Source organism: Mesoplodon bidens (genome assembly GCF_964165515.1).
Source record: "Mesoplodon bidens genome assembly, chromosome: 16".
NCBI classification, from domain to species: domain Eukaryota; kingdom Metazoa; phylum Chordata; class Mammalia; order Artiodactyla; family Ziphiidae; genus Mesoplodon; species Mesoplodon bidens.
This window is the reverse complement of record NC_138173.1, coordinates 50,149,593-50,167,759: the sequence shown is the minus strand read 5'-3', so window position 1 is coordinate 50,167,759 and position 18,167 is coordinate 50,149,593. Positions and strand designations below refer to the sequence as shown.

The following is an 18,167-nucleotide window of genomic DNA, read 5'->3' as shown; positions in this document are numbered from 1 at the left end:
AGTCTTACCGTTCAACATATTACTGGAATTCCTAGCCAGAGCAATTAGGCAAGGAAAAGAAATAAAAGGCATCCAAATTGGAAGGGAAGAAGTAAAATAGGCTGTTTGCTGATGGTATGATCTTGTGCCCAGAAAAAATTTAAAACTCCACCGAAAAATTGTTATACCTTATAAACAAATTTAGTAAAGTTTCAGGATACAAAATCAACACACAAAAAATCAGTTGCATTTCTGTACACTAACAATGACCTACTGGAAAAAAAGAAATAAAATAATCCCATTTATAATAGCATTAAAAGCAGTAAAAAACATTTAGAAATAAATCTAACTGTGGAAGTGAATGTTCTATACAAGATATTAATGAAAGAAATTGAAGAAGACACAAATAAATGGAAAGATAGCCCATGTTCAGAGATTGGAAGAGTTAATATTGTTAAAATGTTCATACTACCCAAAGCCATCTATGGATTCAGAGTAATCTTTATAAAAATTCCAATAGTATCTTTCACAGAAATAGAAAAACAATCCTAATTTTCATATGGAACCACAGAAGATCCCGAATAACCAGAGCAATTCTTGAGAAAGAACAAAGCTGGAGGCATCACACTTCCTGATTTCAAACTATATTACAAAGCTATAGCAATCTGAACAGTATGGTATTGGCATAAGAGCAGACACACAGATCAACGGAACAGAATAGAAAAGTCCAGAAATAAACCCACACATATCTGGTCAACTACTATTTGACAAGGAAGCCAAGAATACTCAATGGGGAAAGGATAGTCTCTTCAATAAATGGCTTTAGGAAAACTAAATATCCACATGCAAAAGAATGAATTTGAACCCTTATCTTACATCACCAAAAATTAACTGAAAATGGATTAAAGACTGAAATGTAGGACTTGCAATCGTAAAATTCCTAGAAGAAAACATAGGGGAAAAGCTCCTTTCAGAAGAGTTGTATTGTATTACTTTACACTTAAACCAGACATATATGTAAATACTTCGTTGTTTTTTTCATCTACTTCATATTTTAATTTGTTGCACTTAGTTTTGAATGTATACATATATAGGTACATACCAATCGTAGTTGATAGTATATAAAATTCCCCTGGAGTAGCACTTAGGGAAAAAACTCTTTACCCGCACAACATTATGCATTAAGATAACCCTTAATGGGAACTGATCTAATTTCTACCTATAAAATAAAATTTTGCTGGCATTAGGAAATATTTATTATTCAATGGAAAAGCCACAGTATTTCATCAGTGTACTCAACTTACATAATGCGCAATTTGTGGAGTTATGTGGAATGAATTTGGAAAAGGATTTATGCTCAAATATTACTTTTTTTTCCCTTTAACTTTATTTATTTACTTTTTATTATCACAGTTTGGCACAGAGAATACATTTATTCAATTCTTTCCTGCTGGAAAGACCATTAATTTTTTGGCTTTCTCTTGTAAAGAGACCTAGGAATGACAGTATGAGTAAGGAATTAGGAATCAAGGAGGGTTATTAAACATGTCCGTGGCCTCTGGATTTCCATGTACTCCATAGACAGAGTGATTTACACAGGAATTAGTTTCGATTGCTCAAATCTAATATTACCAGATAAGTCGCTAATACAGTTTTGCCTGGAGAGAATCCCTTATCTTTGCTTTTTTATCTCTTTGATAATGTGAATGTGGCCAGACACATTGTAGCCATAGAAGAAACCATTTCCACCCTCTGTTTGCTTCTCTTCCTCAGCCTTCAGTAACCTCAGATTTCCTCATCCTGAAGAACCCCTTGCTCGCCCCTCCTGTCTCTCTCAGAACAGTGCTGTGTAGTGGAGCCTTCACTCTCTCGTCTTCCCTCCCTCAACTCTGACTTACTCCGGCCCGCCTGGTCTCTGCATTCAGCATCACTGAACTCCTGCCTTAAAGGTCACTGATGACATCCTATTGACCAAATCAAATGGCCATTTTCTTTTCTTTTAGTTTTTAAATAATAATTGTATATATTTCATGTGTACAACATGATGATTTGATATACATCTACATGATGATTACTGCAGTTTAGCTAATTAACATGTCTTCTCACATAGCTACTTTTTGTGTGTTGGATGAGAGCACCCAAAATCTACTCTTAGCAAATTTCCAGTATGTACTACAGTATTAGTAACTATAGTCATCATACTGCTTTTTTACGTTTTAAGTATTTCTTTAATACTTAGAACAAAATGGCATATGACCCAAATGTTGCCATTTTGTTTTTGTAACATCTCCCATGCCAACTTCCCCAAAGGATCATGTGTTTAGAACCTCTTTATGATTCAGTCTCATTGGTGTTTTTGTAATGGAAATCCTTAGGATAGGACCTATGACAAAGCAATCTTTATACCAGCTTATAAGCTCTAACAAGTAGTAGTATAGTAAGCCTTCAAAAATCATACCCTATCATGATGAAAATGTTTCCTTGTCATTTGGATGACATCAGTGATTGATTTATAAATGAGGAAATATTTCTAAAATGGTCCCCTAGACCAATTTGTATTTGAGTTGAGTGGTAGCCATAATAATTAATCATTTATGTCTCCCTCCTTTTCTTTCCTTCCTCTCTCCCTTCTTTCCTCTCACCACACAACTTCCTCTTGTCCAGATTTTCGGTTGTTTCCATATTTTATTTATAAATACAGGAACTGGAGGAGAGATCTTAGGTCATGCTCTGCTCTTAGTTAATAGGAATCATTTCCCTGTATTTTATGGCATAAAAACTGGATGCTTAAAGAAACTCTGCTGTTCAGTGCAAAATGTTCTGTCAGAGCCGGAAAAATAGCGTTGATTAGTGGTGACTCCAAACCATAAACTTTTACTGTAGCAATTTTGCTACTCTGAGTTTATAATTTTTAATTTCCCAGATTTTTTTAGTCTTATCTTAAAAGAAACTTGTAATTTGTTGGTCATAATCCTAAAGAATATAATTTTATGCTGTAAGATAAACACACATATATTTACATGAAAGTAAGCTGTTCTCTCAACTAATGTGCCCAGATAGTCTATGGAGGCGGATGTATTTTGGATACACATGCATTTATGAATACACACACACACCCCTCAGAGAAATTGTCTCCCGTAATTTTGAATAGCCTACCTCATTGCTACTGAAACTTTTAGTGACCCAGAATTTAAGTTTAAATAGTCATTAAAATATATCTGCAGTTCTCTTTCAAAAAAAGACTTGATTTAGGTTAGAATCAATTTAGCTTTTAACAGTATATTTAGATGGCATTATTTGGTGGAATTTTAAATTTTTCTATAAGAAGATTTGGAAACACATTAATTTAAGGCAGTTTAAAAATATTTATTCCTTCAAAGAAGTATCAAAGTATAAGTATTAATTTTATATTTATCACCCAAACATATTTTTTTGTTTTGTATTAGAATCAAACTGATTGGAAGCGATTTCCAGAAGTTTCTTAATTCATTCCTTATTTTCCAACTGAGTTCTAATTAAGCTGTTTTCAGAAAAATGGTTACCTAATTTTTGAAAAATGCTAAAGCAGAAAAGCTTTTCATATCTGTTCTCAGTAACTCGGTCTTTAACTTCCCTAATAGATAAAGAAATTATTATTGGGCTTCCCTGGTGGCGCAGTGGTTGAGAGTCCGCCTGCCGATGCAGGGGACACGGGTTCGTGCCCCGGTCTGGGAAGATCCCACATGCCGCGGAGCAGCTGGGCCCGTGAGCCATGGCTGTTGAGCCTGTGCGTCCGGAGCCTGTGCTCCGCAACGGGAGAGGCCACAACAGTGAGAGGCCCATGTAACGCAAAAAAAAAAAAAAAAAAAAAAAAAGAAATTATTATGGTTGTATTGTAGCTTTGTAGCTATAATTTTATGTATTTTTGATTAGCAACATAGTGAAAAGTAGAAAAAGTTCTATTTTAGAAGATAAATTTTCACATATCCTGTGAGCATTGACATCTCTTTTGTTTCTTGGCAAAGCATTCTCTGTAGTCTTTCCTCAAAGTCCTTTTTAAAATAACAATTTTCATGTTGATGCTTTTAGGTCAAGTTTCAGCTCAGGTCCTGGAACCTGCCCTGCTCAGACTGTGAGAGTATGTATTCTATAACATAGTAATAGCTCACTGATATTCTTTTATGTAGTTTTTCTTATCAAATTCCAGGTGATGTCTTTACTGAAATTATAGTAGTTTGGAATGCAAGACTCCTCTTGGATATCTGATTCAGTGATGATTTATTTTAAATAATTTCCATTACATTAAAAATTTTTTCATGTTATATGTAAACTTTTCATTTCTCATTTTTCTTTAACACTTAAGTCAAATAAAACTGATTAGAACATAGTGATATAAACAATGACCATGAGCAATGCTTGAGAAATACTACAGATACTTATTATGTATATGGGTGTGTGTGTGTGTGTATGGATGTTTAGCACTTTCTTTTGATTTCAGTTTATATTATGTTTAACAGTCTATGTACTTTTTCTGGAGAGTGAAATACAATTTCCAGTTGGGGGGAAGTAAACTCATTTTATTAAACAGTAGGATGTTTGTGGAAAAAATAATTATTAGCTATATTCTGCTCTTTTAATATCTGGTAATCACAAAGATATTAGGATTCAAGAAAACCCAGCAAAGGTTGCAGACTTTTTGAAACCTTATAGACATCACCACTCTAATAATCATTAGGTGTGTTGAACATGTTATTTAGAGCACCTTGTAAAATATTTTTCCTCTAATTGAAATCCATTGCTACTACTTGGGTGGTTGACAGAGATTCTACAGTGACCAAAACATTTATCTGGTCTTTACTTATAGATGGAGACTATTTATTTTGGCAAATATTTGTTTATTTTCCTTGTTCTGCAAGAATAACAAAGAAAATATGCCCTTGATCATCTTGGTCTTGTAACAAACCAATGATGGTCCCAGCCTCCATTTTATGAATTTAGTGGTTCAACCCTTTGACTGAATGACCTATCCACAGGGTTTGTGGGAGTTTATGATTAAAGGGAAGAGTGTAACACTGACTCCTTCTTCCTCTCCTCCCTCTAAGGAGATCACATTTATTATACCACAAAGGTGATGAGAGAAAGTATAGCATAATGGATAAGAGTGTAAGCTTTGGGACGAGACTGCATTCAAATCCTAACTCTACCACTTACTGGCTGTGGCATCTTAGGTCACCTTACCTCTCTGATCTTCTGGTTCTTCTTCAGCAAAGTGGTACCAAAGAGAGTATCTATTTCATAGGAATATTTTTAGTATGAAATGAGTTGACATATGTAAAACACTTAGTGCCTGGCACACAGCTAACAGCAGCATGATGATGATGATGATTTAATAACATGGAGGAAACTCACAGCATCTTTCTGAAAGAAGGAAAAAGACTTGTAATATGCTTCCTTCTTTCTGTGATACAACCAATAATATTTTAATACCTCTGGTATTTGCATCACCTGGTCTAAGGGGTCCTTCTTTTGTTTTTCCAGTTTTTGAAGTGCGAGATCTGTATCCTAGTAAGGCAGAAGCTCCAAATTTGATAATAATTTTAATTTTTTCAACTATAATCTTGTTTTCTTTTTTTTCTGTCCAACTCTTTAGAATTTCTGCAAACCAAGTAGACTGTCTTTCAAAACAGAACCTGTTGAGTGAATTGAGAGATTCTTTAGAGAATCTAGAGTAAAGCAAGTTTGTGGAATATAACCACAGGAGAAATGAATCTGCTGTAACATGAGTGACCTACAACATGAGTGACCTAGCTTGAACAAAAAGATAAGGGACCCTTTCTTCATGTGTACATTCCTCTCAACACAGGCAGCTTGATTTCTGCTGCTTTCCCGGGGCATCACCACAAAGAGAACCTAGGGAAGGGAGTCAAGACACAAAGAGGCTTGCTTCATTTCACAGTTCGGAAGCTACCTGTCAGCTCAGTTGGGAAGGAGGAAGCCATTCATTTTGAAGGGATGCCTAGCACTCCTTTCTTTTTTTTTTTTTTTTTTTTTTTTTTCCATTTTTTTTTAAGTTTATTTATTCATTTTTTTAATTAGTTTCTGCTTTATAACAAAGTGAATCAGTCATACATATACATCTGTTCCCACATCCCTTCCCTCATGCATCTCCCTCCCTCCCACCCTCCCCATCCCACCCCTCCAGGCGGTCACAAAGCACCGAGCTGATCTCCCTGTGCTCTGCGGCTGCTTCCCACTATCTATCTACCTGACGTTTGGTAGTGTATACACGTCCATGCCTCTCTTTCGCCTTGTCACAGCCCACCCTTCCCCCTCCCCATATCCTCAAGTCCATTCTCAAGTAGGTCTGCGTCTTCATTCCCGTTTTGCCCCTAGGTTCTTCATGACATTTTTTTTTTAAATTCCGTATATATGTGTTAGCATACGGTATTTGTCTTTCTCTTTCTGACTAACTTCACTCTGTATGACAGACTCTAGGTCTATCCACCTCATTACAAATAGCTCAGTTTCGTTTCTTTTTATGGCTGAGTAATATTCCATTGTATATATGTGCCACATCTTCTTTATCCATTCATCCGATGATGGACACTTAGGTTGTTTCCAGCTCCGGGCTATTGTGAATAGAGCTGCAATGAACATTTTGGTACATGTCTCTTTTTGAATTATGGTTTTCTCAGGGTATATGCCCAGTAGTAGGATTGCTGGGTCATATGGTAGTTCTATTTGTAGTTTTTTAAGGAACCTCCATACCGTTCTCCATAGTGGCTGTACCAATTCACATTCCCACCAGCAGTGCAAGAGTGTTCCCTTTTCTCCACACCCTCTCCAGCATTTATTGTTTCTAGATTTCTCTTTTTTTTTTTTTTAATTAGTTTCTGCTTTATAACAAAGTGAATCAGTCATACATATACATCTGTTCCCACATCCCTTCCCTCATGCATCTCCCTCCCTCCCACCCTTCCCATCCCACCCCTCCAGGCGGTCACAAAGCACCGAGCTGATCTCCCTGTGCTCTGCAGCCGCAGAGCACTCCTTTCTTTATCCTGTTCCGAAGTCCTTTCTCTCTCCTGCCCACACCCTTTTCAGCACAGCTTTATGCTGTCGACTTGCATGTATCTTAACTTTGCACTGAATCATGTCTGAAGCTTAGCAAAAAAATTCAGGATTTTCCCTCCTGAAGGTTTCATTCAGGAGTCAGTGTATGGCTAGGAAACCTATATTTAAAAAAAGAAAAAAAAACTCCCTGGAGGATTGTACTATCTCTGGCCCATAAACTAGCTTTTGGAACCACAGGTCTAAACTTCTTCCAACTCTCAGCTGAAAAAGAAACATCCTGTGTCATCTTCCCTTGAGTTTTACCACGGGCGCACTGTTGATACTGAGTTGCGCTAAATGTGTTGCTTGACCCCAGGAAACTGAGGCTTTGAACGCCTTTAACCCAAGGAATAATTAATATGAGAAATAGAGGTTGTAGGCCAGTCCCACTGGGGAGCTAATATGGCCCAAGAGCACCCTGATGTGCTGGGGGACTGGGTGGGGATCTCGATGCCTCCAGCCTAGTATTTACTGATTAATTTGTTTGTTCAGCAGCCATTTAAATGATTATGAGATCAAAGAAGTTTTGCTGGGCACAAGGGATCCAAAGAGTATAGTGGAAAGAGTACAGGTTTTAGAATCTGCCAGATGTTGGTTTGAATCACTGCCGAGCTATGTGATCCTGAGCTGTTTACTTAACTTCTCTAAACCTATTTCCTCATCGGCAAAGTGCAAATAATGCTTACCTTGCGGGCTGTCATAAGGATTAGAAATAATACACACGAGCCACCTCATCTGGTGCTAGAATTGATTTAGCAGGTACGTGCCAGGTATAGTATCTGAAACTTGACACACATTTTTTTTTCTTTATCCTTTACAGCAATGCTGAGGTGGGTACCATTGATATTATTAGTTCAGAAATAAGAAAAGTAAGCCTTAGAAAAAGTAACTGATCCAAGGTCACTAGCTTCTGAGAGGCAGAGCTCTGCTTTGAATCTATGACTGTCTGACCCCCAAACCCATGTTCTTAACCATGTATCCTAGATGCCTGCCTAGTCCAGTGTCATGTGACTCACCCACCCCTCCAGGCTAGACCTGGGAGTGACCTATCCATGGACTGGCCAGGCATCCATGACTCTGTAATTTAACTGAGGGGGAGCAAGGCATGTTGAGTTCTTCTCTTGGGAATATGAAATCAAGGCAAAAGAGACTGACGCCGTTATAAGAGGGGGAGGTAAGCTGAAAGGTCATGGGTTTATTCAGGGCCAGGGCTGCCTTCATAAACCACGTGTAAGCTGGAGTTGAGGGCGGAAGCCAGGTGGAGCCCAGGAAGAGCAAGAGAGTTCGCTTGATGATGGATGACAAAGACCCTATGGTTTTGATTCTTGACCACATTCAGTGTTCGGATCTAGCCCAGACATCTTTGCTCTAACTCACCATAGTAATTGAGATAAATTTGAGTGAATATCTGTAACTTAATTTTTAGGAAGACTCTAACCAGTACTCTGTGGCACATATTGGCATTACATTGTAGCTATTTGTGATTATTCACCAACTAGTAGCCATGAAATATAAGCACACATAAAATTGCAATAAAAGGTGGTACATTTTTTAGTGAGGGAGGTTCAAAGTGCTACAGGAGCACAGAGGAGGGGATGCAGTTATGGAGACTGGAACATGCATCCCCTCACGTCACCCTGTGTTGACTGTCCTCATGTAAGTCCTGCCACTTAGGTGAGCCATAGGCTGGACTGATAACCCACGCTCTGACGTAGCTACCATGTAGAAACCATTACTTACGTTCTTATTGCTTGTAAGTATGTCTTCAAGTTCCAAATTGTGTTGAATCCAAATTAAATAAATGCTTGCCGTATGATGATAGTCCTAAATTTCATTTCTTGGACTTTTTTTTTCATTTAGTTAATGGTTATTGATTGAAGCCCAAGATGAAGGGATTAAATCATCTTTTTCAAATGGAATTATCTTAAAAGGTACCTTCCGTTATAGTATGAAGTCAGCTTTGGAGGAACTTGGAATTCTTCTCTGGTTATCCCATCACTCCTAATCAAATGAAATCAGTATCATTTTCTCTGCAAAACCTGATTTTTTTTCTGACTTAATTTAAGAGTGGCAAATGAGCCTGATTGTTTTCTGCAAATTTTATTTATTTTGAATAAATTCAGGGTGCATAGCTGCATGACATTCTAGCAGAACGGTTTGAATGCTTAAATTTTTTGATGATGTTCAATTACATGAGAATGTGTATGAAGCACTTACAGTGCATGGTCCATAGCAGGAATGTCCACCAATCCACTTACCCCACCAAGAAATTTTATAGATTGCATCTTGATAAAAAATAAGGAAAAGAATAAGCAATGAATTCAATGCAGTGTATATTTATAGAAAGTCTCTAAGTTACAGGTAAGTTATCATGTATGCCGTATTAACAGTTCATAATGGGTTTTCAGTTATGATGAGGCCATGGACTTTTCTCATAGAACTCTGTCAGAGTAATATTAGCTGTCTTCTAATACTTTTCTGTCTTTCTTGAAAAATAACTCTATTGCTGTGTTCTTATCCAGGGACTTTTAAAGCTGTAAAATTATATAAGAGAGAAATATTGAGACCTGGTTCCAAGTCCAGCTCTGCTGCTAATTAGCTGTAGGAACTTGGATAGGTCACTTGGGTTTCTCTGTGCCTGGCTTGCTTCATTTCTAAAGCATTTAGCAGAGTTGGACTAGAGCAGAGGGTAGTAATGTCAGGTATACTTGCTGTCTCTCCACCCTCCCCAACATGGTCCACTGCCTGAGGCTGGGAAGCCAATGTGATCAGAAGCCTTGCTCAGGAGTTACCACCTAACAATCAGCTTTTGTACTTGATATTAAATCTTTGTGCACTCCCTGCACCAGAAGATAATGATGATCAGTTTTTGATTTACAACTCTATTCTTATAGATAAGAGACCTAAGAGAAAAGGACCTGTTCTTTGCAGGTGGTTTATGTTAACTTTCCCCGTAAGAAAATGGGAACCTGGGTTTATGAATAATGCTTTTTTCCCCTAAATCACCGTTTGAATAGCAGATTTCATCTTTCTTTTCTCTTAGCCTCCTTTACCTTCAAACATCTTTTTAATAGAAATGTAATTCCATTTTTCCTCGTGCAGCATTTGGATCTTGCTACCTATTCTGTAGTCCACCACAGAGCTTACCATTGGCTAAAAAGAAAAAAGACGACTTCAGTTGGGGTTAAAAGAAAGTATTTAAGAAGTTAGAGCCTAAAAGCTCCCCTGTATATATATTTTTAACTAGAGATACTCTTACAGTAAAAGTGAATTACTGCCCCCTTGTGGTAGAGTTATGTATTAATTTTTTTCACACAAATGAAATTTTGGACAGGATGATTTTAGTTTTCACTACTCTGAAACTCTTTGTCCTTGACAGTGAACCTAAAGTAGTTATGAAAAGAACTTGAGACATTTTTGAAACCACCTCTTTTTGTTTATTCTCACCTATCTTAAACTCCATGGAATCTTGTCTAAACTTATTTTTTTCTTTCCTGTTTGAGGTACCAGATTTCTAAGAACTTAAACAAACCAACTGGAGTGATCAATGTTGTATGGAACAAACCAAGATATTATTTAGGTTACTTTTCTGTAGTCTTTACTGCTTCAAATGGGTTGGTAAGGGCTTGGTAATAGAAGTTGTATCTTAGACCCGAAGAACAATAATTTTCTCCAGAGCTATATACAATGAGGAAATTTTGAAACACCATGTGCAAGAAATCTTAGTGGTGATACACTTCATTCATAAAGGTTCAGGTCATCCTCAGGATTAGCTTTTCTCTTCCATTTTCATCGATTTGAACAATGAAACAAGATTTTTTAAACCAAATGGGACTTCCTTTCAGCGAAATAGGCAACAGACCTCATGCCTACTAAAATGTCTTTGAGTAGAGGCCTCGAAATGGAAAGGAAGCCATTTTGTACTCTTCTTTTTGCAACAAAAAATATGGTAAAATTTTACAGATAAAAGAACAGTAACACAGTCAGAATCAGCTTATTGAATTACAGCTTACAAATTAGTATAAATCTGCATGGGTAGTAAGTATTCTGAATTCTGAATGATTTCATGTTTGTATGTTTAGAGAAGCCCATTTTGTCAGTTATTTTTTATTTTGGATGGTTGTCAGTCTCCATCAATAGCCTTGTAAGATGAACAAGCTAACTGGTAAGCTATCTCCAGATTGTGTATAGATTTTGAAAGCACATGCTCTTTTTTTTTTTTATAAAGATGAAATGACTAAGTGACCACTTGGAACTTTCAAGTTATGACTTGAAATTTAAGATGTCCAGTAAAGTTTCCTTAGTAGGTGGCTTGTTATTTTTCAACACTATGACATTTATTGGTTTGTCTCTAGATTATTTTTTTCTCAAAGAAAATTTGATCACAGTCATCAAACAACCATTGAACAATTTACCAGTCCTTTAAAAAGACAACGATCTCTCTCTGTGAAATGTTTTTAGTAGAGTGTATTTTTGAAAAACCAGATAGATGTTACTTAAAATGTCAATTAAGGAACTCTGTTCTGTAAAGGAGCCAAATAGTTTCATTTGCTTTACTCGTTCTAGCTCACTGTCTCTGACTCTCCAGCTGATGTAAATAAGTAACCATCAGTATGTTGTTCTGAACCATTATGAACAGTGGAAAGATTTTTATCTTGGACTATGTAGAATATAGAGGGGTAGATCCCAGTCATGCTCATCATATTTGCCTACTTGGACACCTTTCTAGGTACAAGAAGCTTTGTGAGCTAACATCCATTCTTAATGTCTAAAATATTTAGGTTAGTAGTTCTTAAACTTTCCTGTGTTAGATGCAATTGTGATTGATCTCTCCACTGAAGAACCTGCTTACCACCACAGTAGGAATGCTTTTGAATTACAGGCTTTTTCTTATACCCATTTATGACAAGTTTTAGGGACAAGTAGTAGTAGTAATCTTAGGAATAAATTTAACTGTCATGGCCTTAAAATACAAAATACTTCAATTCATAGCTGAAAAGAAACTTTATTATTTCTGTAATCATAAAAAGAAGAGGCCATAAAAAATTGTAGTCAGACATTTAGGTAATTTACAATTTTTCCAGAATTATAGTAAACATCTCTATGCAGAAATCTCTGTTCAACTTTAGGTTATTTTCCTAGGATAGATTCCTAAATCTGAGTCAAAAGTTAGGAATATTTTTAATGTTTTTGTATACATTGCCAGATGGCTCTTCAAAAAGGCTGTATCAATTTTATATTCTCATAATGCATCCTGATGCTGTCTTACCATTTTCTCACTAGCTTTTTACATATTTTTACTTTTAAGAATCTTTGCAGTGGCAACTCAACTTAGTTGGAGGTTTTAATTATGAGATTTGATTCTTTAAATATATTTATTAGCTATTTTATTTCCTTTATGAATTGTATTTAGGTCTTTTGTCTATTTTTTGAGCTTTTAAAGTATTTTAGGAATCGGCTGGCATTCTTCCAGAGAATTATCAATCACTCTTAAATAAATAAATCTCTATTGCTACTCATTCTTGGGCAAACTAAAGTTGCTCATAAGAGAAAAAGAAATAACCCAATTACTCTTTATTGTCTACATCTCAGTCCTTGTGGCTTTAGATGTGGAAGCAACCTTATGTTTCGCCTCCAGCACATCCTCTGAAGTATGACAAGATTCATCGAGTTAGTAGTTACAGACTTCTTGTCCTCAGTTTTAGCTGCTTTGAAGGATGACTGGAGGTGATTCTCAAGTCTCCATGGTGAATTTCATAAATACAGTGAAGCCTAGGTTTCAAGTCAGCATCACAGACTTACCAATAAAATTTAGTAAAAATTGGTATTCGTTTCAGGTGATTAGCCTTGTCATCATAGTTGTGGCTATAACAATGGTAACTATAGTTAATTACATTTGCATGATGTAGCTTACTTTGCTCAGTTTTGTGTGTGTGTATGTGTATGTGTTTGTGTATGTATATATAGAGAGAAGCTTTTATCTTTTTCCACAGTCACAGCTACTGAATTTATTCTTCAATTTTCTTTCATTGTATTTACCATTAGGAAGTCTTTCTCAAAGCACTTAGTAATCATAATGCAAACCCTAGACAGCCTCTGTACCTTACTGATGTACGTACAAGAACCATTGCTCCGATGATAAAAAGACTCTTACCTAAATCTAGTGAGAGGAAAAATCATTTGAAGACCTTCCTTGAATTGGGGAGCTTATGAAAGGATGAGATTCATGTCTGATTGGCAGTGGAGTCAGTATTTTCACAGCTTCATGTAATTTGTAAGTCTGCCTGATATCTTGGTTCAAAATAATCTGTCCTATTCCTGATTCTAAGAGCAGCAATCTACAGCTGGATGTTACAAGTATTTCCATAAGGGACTGTTCACCTTTTCCTGTAGAAGAGTTGATAGGTTATCCTGTTGGACCATTTCCACATGTGTGCAAGTCAATGTCATTATGTTGGTTAGAGTGTGGCTTTGATAGCATCTTTCTAACTTTGTTCATTTTGATAATAATCTTGTCTCGCTAGTGATAGTTTACATATCTTTTCATCCTAGGAACACAACTTTTTCACACGATGCCTCATGACTTTCTAGTGAAAGATAATTGTAGCATCTTCATCCTATAAATGTAGAAACTGACAGTCACAACCACAATGTATTACCAGACATCTCAGTTATGAGACTGCCTACCTACCAGGTTTCCTTCCTCTCAGAGAGGACCTTTCTCTATTAAACCACATTGTTTTCCTTAAAAACTGTTATATCTGGGCCAGTCATCTTCTTGCATTCATATAACAGTGCTGTAAAGATTTGCTCTGTAGATCAGATTCTGCCTGATCTTGAAGAGATTCTCCCAATAGTAATTTAAGGCCACTGCATTCTTCAAGTACTCAGGACAATGATATGAAGAATTTTTCATTGGAGTTGGACATAGCTGAAGGCTGACAATCTCCTCATAAAACTCAAACCTTTTCTGCTCATCCTGGGCAGTATATTTGCCAAATCTTCTCTTGTGAACTGAGAAGTAAGAAAGTTAAGTCCATGGGTTGAATTACTCTTTGGGTGACTGGCAGATTTGCCCTTAAATGCTCAGGGTGAATGTACTTGATAATGTGGAACAATCTGAAAGTACACAAGTCATTCTCTGAGTCTAATTTCATAGTCACAGATGTAAAGAAGTTAAGTGGAAACAAATTAGCGCACTAGTAGGTCCAATATAACTTATTTTCAAATATATAGATAAGGATAGGGATATATATTTCTGTTAGCCTTAATCTTACCAATTCCTTATATTTGAAAATCTTAGTAGAGTTCAGAAGAAAATGTGTGCAAGACCCTTTTCATACTCTGTTAGGGTTATGTTTTAATATTTTACTACTTTGAGTTGGCTTAAAGTCCAAACAACCTACTATGGACCACAAAATATTTTCAGGTAATTTAGAACTATCCATGGTCAAGTCTTGGCTAATCGTCTTAAGCCTTTGGTATTTGCAAATATATCCTACGTGAGAAGTGGGGCTGACCAAAAACAAAACCAAGCAGTGAACAAATAGCACAGAGATGTCATTTAAAAGAGACATCTGAGGAAAAATTTTAGGGTTGTAATAAGGTCTCCCAAAACATCTCTAGTTAGAACAAGTACCATAAAACTTATCGCCAATGGGAAAATCATATAATCTATAAAGTAAGTTTTCAGAAGCATTTCTGAGTTTTTTGTCCCAATATGAACTGCTTTATGCAAATATTGAGGAACTTCTATTACACAATGTTCTATCAGCCAGCAAACACAAAAACTACTTGATATTGGCAATTACATCAGAATAATATACTGATATTAGGTAAATGACATGAAATTAACCTTCTTTGAAAATGAGAGTTTGCAGTCACTTAGCATAGATTTGCCGTTAGCGAAGGAGTATACATCTAACATTCAACTACATAATTTATACAAAGAATTGAAATGGTGATTGGGAAAGGTTTTCTTTAAATTATATTGAGTATATTTTTATCTTAACAAAACACATTTTAAAATCTAGGAATGTTTGCATTATTTTTTCATTTAATTTTATTTTGTTTCTAAAAGAAACACCAGCCTTTAAATAAATGAAACACAAACTGAATTTTTACATGGTAGTCAGCAATGATTTTTTTTAACTAAGGATTTTTTGGGGTTTTTTGAGAGAAAATATAGAACTAAGAAAACCTTCCTCATAAAACTTTATAAGTGAAACTTCTTTTTATATATGCTATTTTATGTTAAGTATTTCATCTCTCTGTCCTTATTAGGTGTGTCTCATCATTAGAAACAGTGTTACTAAATAGTTGTAACTTTACAGTTTCTTTGACTAATGATGCCTTGGACTTAAGTTTCATTGGGTAGGATTAACTACGTTTTAAGTTGGCAAAATGCCATTATAACATAATGCCAGAATTTAATGAGAACCAGAAGTTAACTTCAAGGACCTTCATAATTTAATATGAGGTATGCTTATATTCTTATTATTTTACTGTAGTGTCCTATTAAAAATAAGTTATTCTTTTTTATCTTTGTTCTTGTGATAAAAAGTTGAACTCAGCAAAGTTTTACTTATTGAATCTAGGGTCTTACGAGTAAGACTTTTCCATCCTCAAATAAGACAGACCCTTTCCGATCAGAAAGAGCAGAAATGAGAACCATCTCCCTTACTTAAAAATCTCATGGCCTCCTTTAATCTCCTGTGACTCTGGTTTCCTGTGGCTCATATCTATCTTCCTAACCTGTGGTCTATTTCTTTTCCATGTCTTATATCAGCCACTTCTCCATTGCCTGGATTGAAAAGCTGACCAGCTATATCCCTGTAATGAAAGGACCTTGGGAATATTGAGTTTCTTATGTGTGGGAAGGATGGAGAGCATGGATTAGAACGGAATGTTCTATTTGTGGTACTGATGACTGCGGTGTCTAATAGCTATACCTCACAGGAAGAGAAAGCTTAAGTTTTGTGGAACTACATGATAAAATTGGAAGTAGGGACAGGTAGAGGAGGAAGAAGAGCTGACGGGAGGATTCTTTCTAGTCTGTGAGGAAGAACCTTCCTGTCTTGAAGGTGTATAGCACCAAACTTCTAATGCAGATGAACTTTCAAGCTCTTTTCTGTTCTAAAAATCCCACAATTCCTATGTGCTTAGAACCCAAAGGACCTAAAGCAAATGCCTATATTCCTTATTCTTTTTTCTCACAGTCCTACGTAGACATACTTGCAAAGAAATGCTGAGACTTTATAAAGACTGGAAACCATACCACAAGATGGAAAAAGTAAAATACAGCAGAGGCAAAGGGAAAACTGCATCCCAAAACTCCTGATGGAGGAAAACCTCAACTATTTAGCTGTGGTCTGTGCTTCCTAGTGGCTAAGGCAAAGAGGGAAATAGGATAACAGGGTGTGATTTTCTGGTAGTAAAACACACACCTATCAGCTCTTCAGAAATAAGCAAGCATTTTTCTTGCTCTCAATAAGACCAACTTGCCTAGAAGATTTGTATAAGAAGCCATAAGCCACATAAAAATGATGTCCTCATGAATTTTTGTAGAAAGTATTCTACATATGTCATTTCATTTATTGGTCTTTGGAGAACACTGAGGGAATAATGTTAAAAGCTAGACGTTTTCTTCCCCCCTGGGGGTAGGGAGAGGGGCGTTTGAAACTTCTGGTATATTTACTGTAGATAGATGCTTATTTTCTTTTGACCCACTGACATATGGAGCAGTAGAAAGATGTAAAGATGTCTAGTAAAGGGTAGCATTGTTAAAAGGAGGAGGGGATAAATGGAATTTTTGTGGCAGAATGATATTTGCAAGACTGATCAGGCCGCTGGGAGGTTTTTAAATATGCCAGTTCCCTGTAACAGGAAGATCAGTCTCTGTTTGAGACAGCATATCCAATTTAGTAAATTATTATTATTCCGTCAAAATTAATGTGAACAATTTTCTCTTTGAGGCTGCTTTTTCCATAGGTGATGTTTTCCAGATGGGCTTTGTATAAAACTCTTAATGTTTTGTGTTTTCTTTCCTAGAGAAAGAGCCTTTTCTGACATGTCTTCATTTCTTTCTCTTCTCCCTGTTGTAGGGAAGAGAGCGCCAAAGGCAAAGGAGAGAAAGAACAAGAAGAAGAAGAAGCTGATAGAAAGAGCCCAGGAGCAACACAGCGTCTTCCTAGCTACAGACAGAGCTAACCAGTAAAATAAAAGACACAGGGTGGTGTTTTTTTGTTTTGTTTTGTTTTTTTGGTTGGGGGTTGTTTTTGCAAAAGTGCACAAAGCTACTCTCCACTCCCGGACACTGGTGGGTTGCATTTGCGCTGCTCGGACCAGTACCTGTTCCCAGTAACATTGTGAGAGGAGGAGCCACGAGCGTGGTCTCTGTGTTATTTATGCTTTGATTTGCATCTGGAGACTGTGAAGGCGGGAGCTTGCGACCTGCAGCAGTGGCAGCAGGAATAAGTAAGTGTACAGCGTGTGACTCAGCTCCCCAGAGAGAGCCACCCCTGGTCCCACAGAGGGGCAGGAGGTGTGAGGCTGCAGACCCCCCCACTGGAGAACTGACTTGTGCATATTTATGGAAAGACAGCGCTTGGCAGGCAAAGTGCTATTTCACTTGTGACCTTTATTTCTCATATTGCATTTTCAAGGATCAAGGTATGTGGATATCTGCTTAGTGTTACCACACATGGTTCTCAGCATCTGTTACCTTCCTACTCTTGTGCACAGAGACTGCTTTTAGCTGGGGTTCGCTGCAGGAATTCTCCTTCAGTTTCACAGCAGCTTGGATGTGTACATACTCTGCTGGGGCTACATATAAACCTCTTTACTGTACTTATGCTTTCTTCTGTGCAACAAGTCATACCTGATTAATATTATGTCACTTTGTTTCTAGTGGTTCCTAACCATTGTCTGGTAAATGACTGTTCTAGTTTTGCGAATTGATGAATGTTTTTCTGCCCCTTGAAACTTAACTTTTCTTTTCTTTGTGGGCTTATTTCTCATTGTAAGGATAGGATAAGCTAGTTTGTACATAGGGTCAAATGACCCCTGTCAGAGAATTTGAATATCAATAGACCTTC

The 18,167-nt window shown here is 36.7% G+C and overlaps 1 protein-coding gene across 3 annotated transcripts in view; it reads left to right on the top strand.

Annotated features, from left to right (window-relative positions):
- Nucleotides 1-17,287, top strand: part of RSPO2 (R-spondin 2) — a gene marked incomplete at both ends in the record, with an annotated part of 157,551 nt that extends 140,264 nt beyond the window's left edge. For all 3 annotated transcript variants that reach the window (XM_081258540.1, XM_081258539.1, XM_081258538.1), the window contains one exon: nt 17,175-17,287. In XM_081258540.1, the coding sequence (XP_081114666.1) occupies nt 17,175-17,287 (113 nt within the window). The remainder of the gene's footprint in view (nt 1-17,174) is intronic.
- Nucleotides 17,288-18,167: the final 880 nt, after the last annotated feature.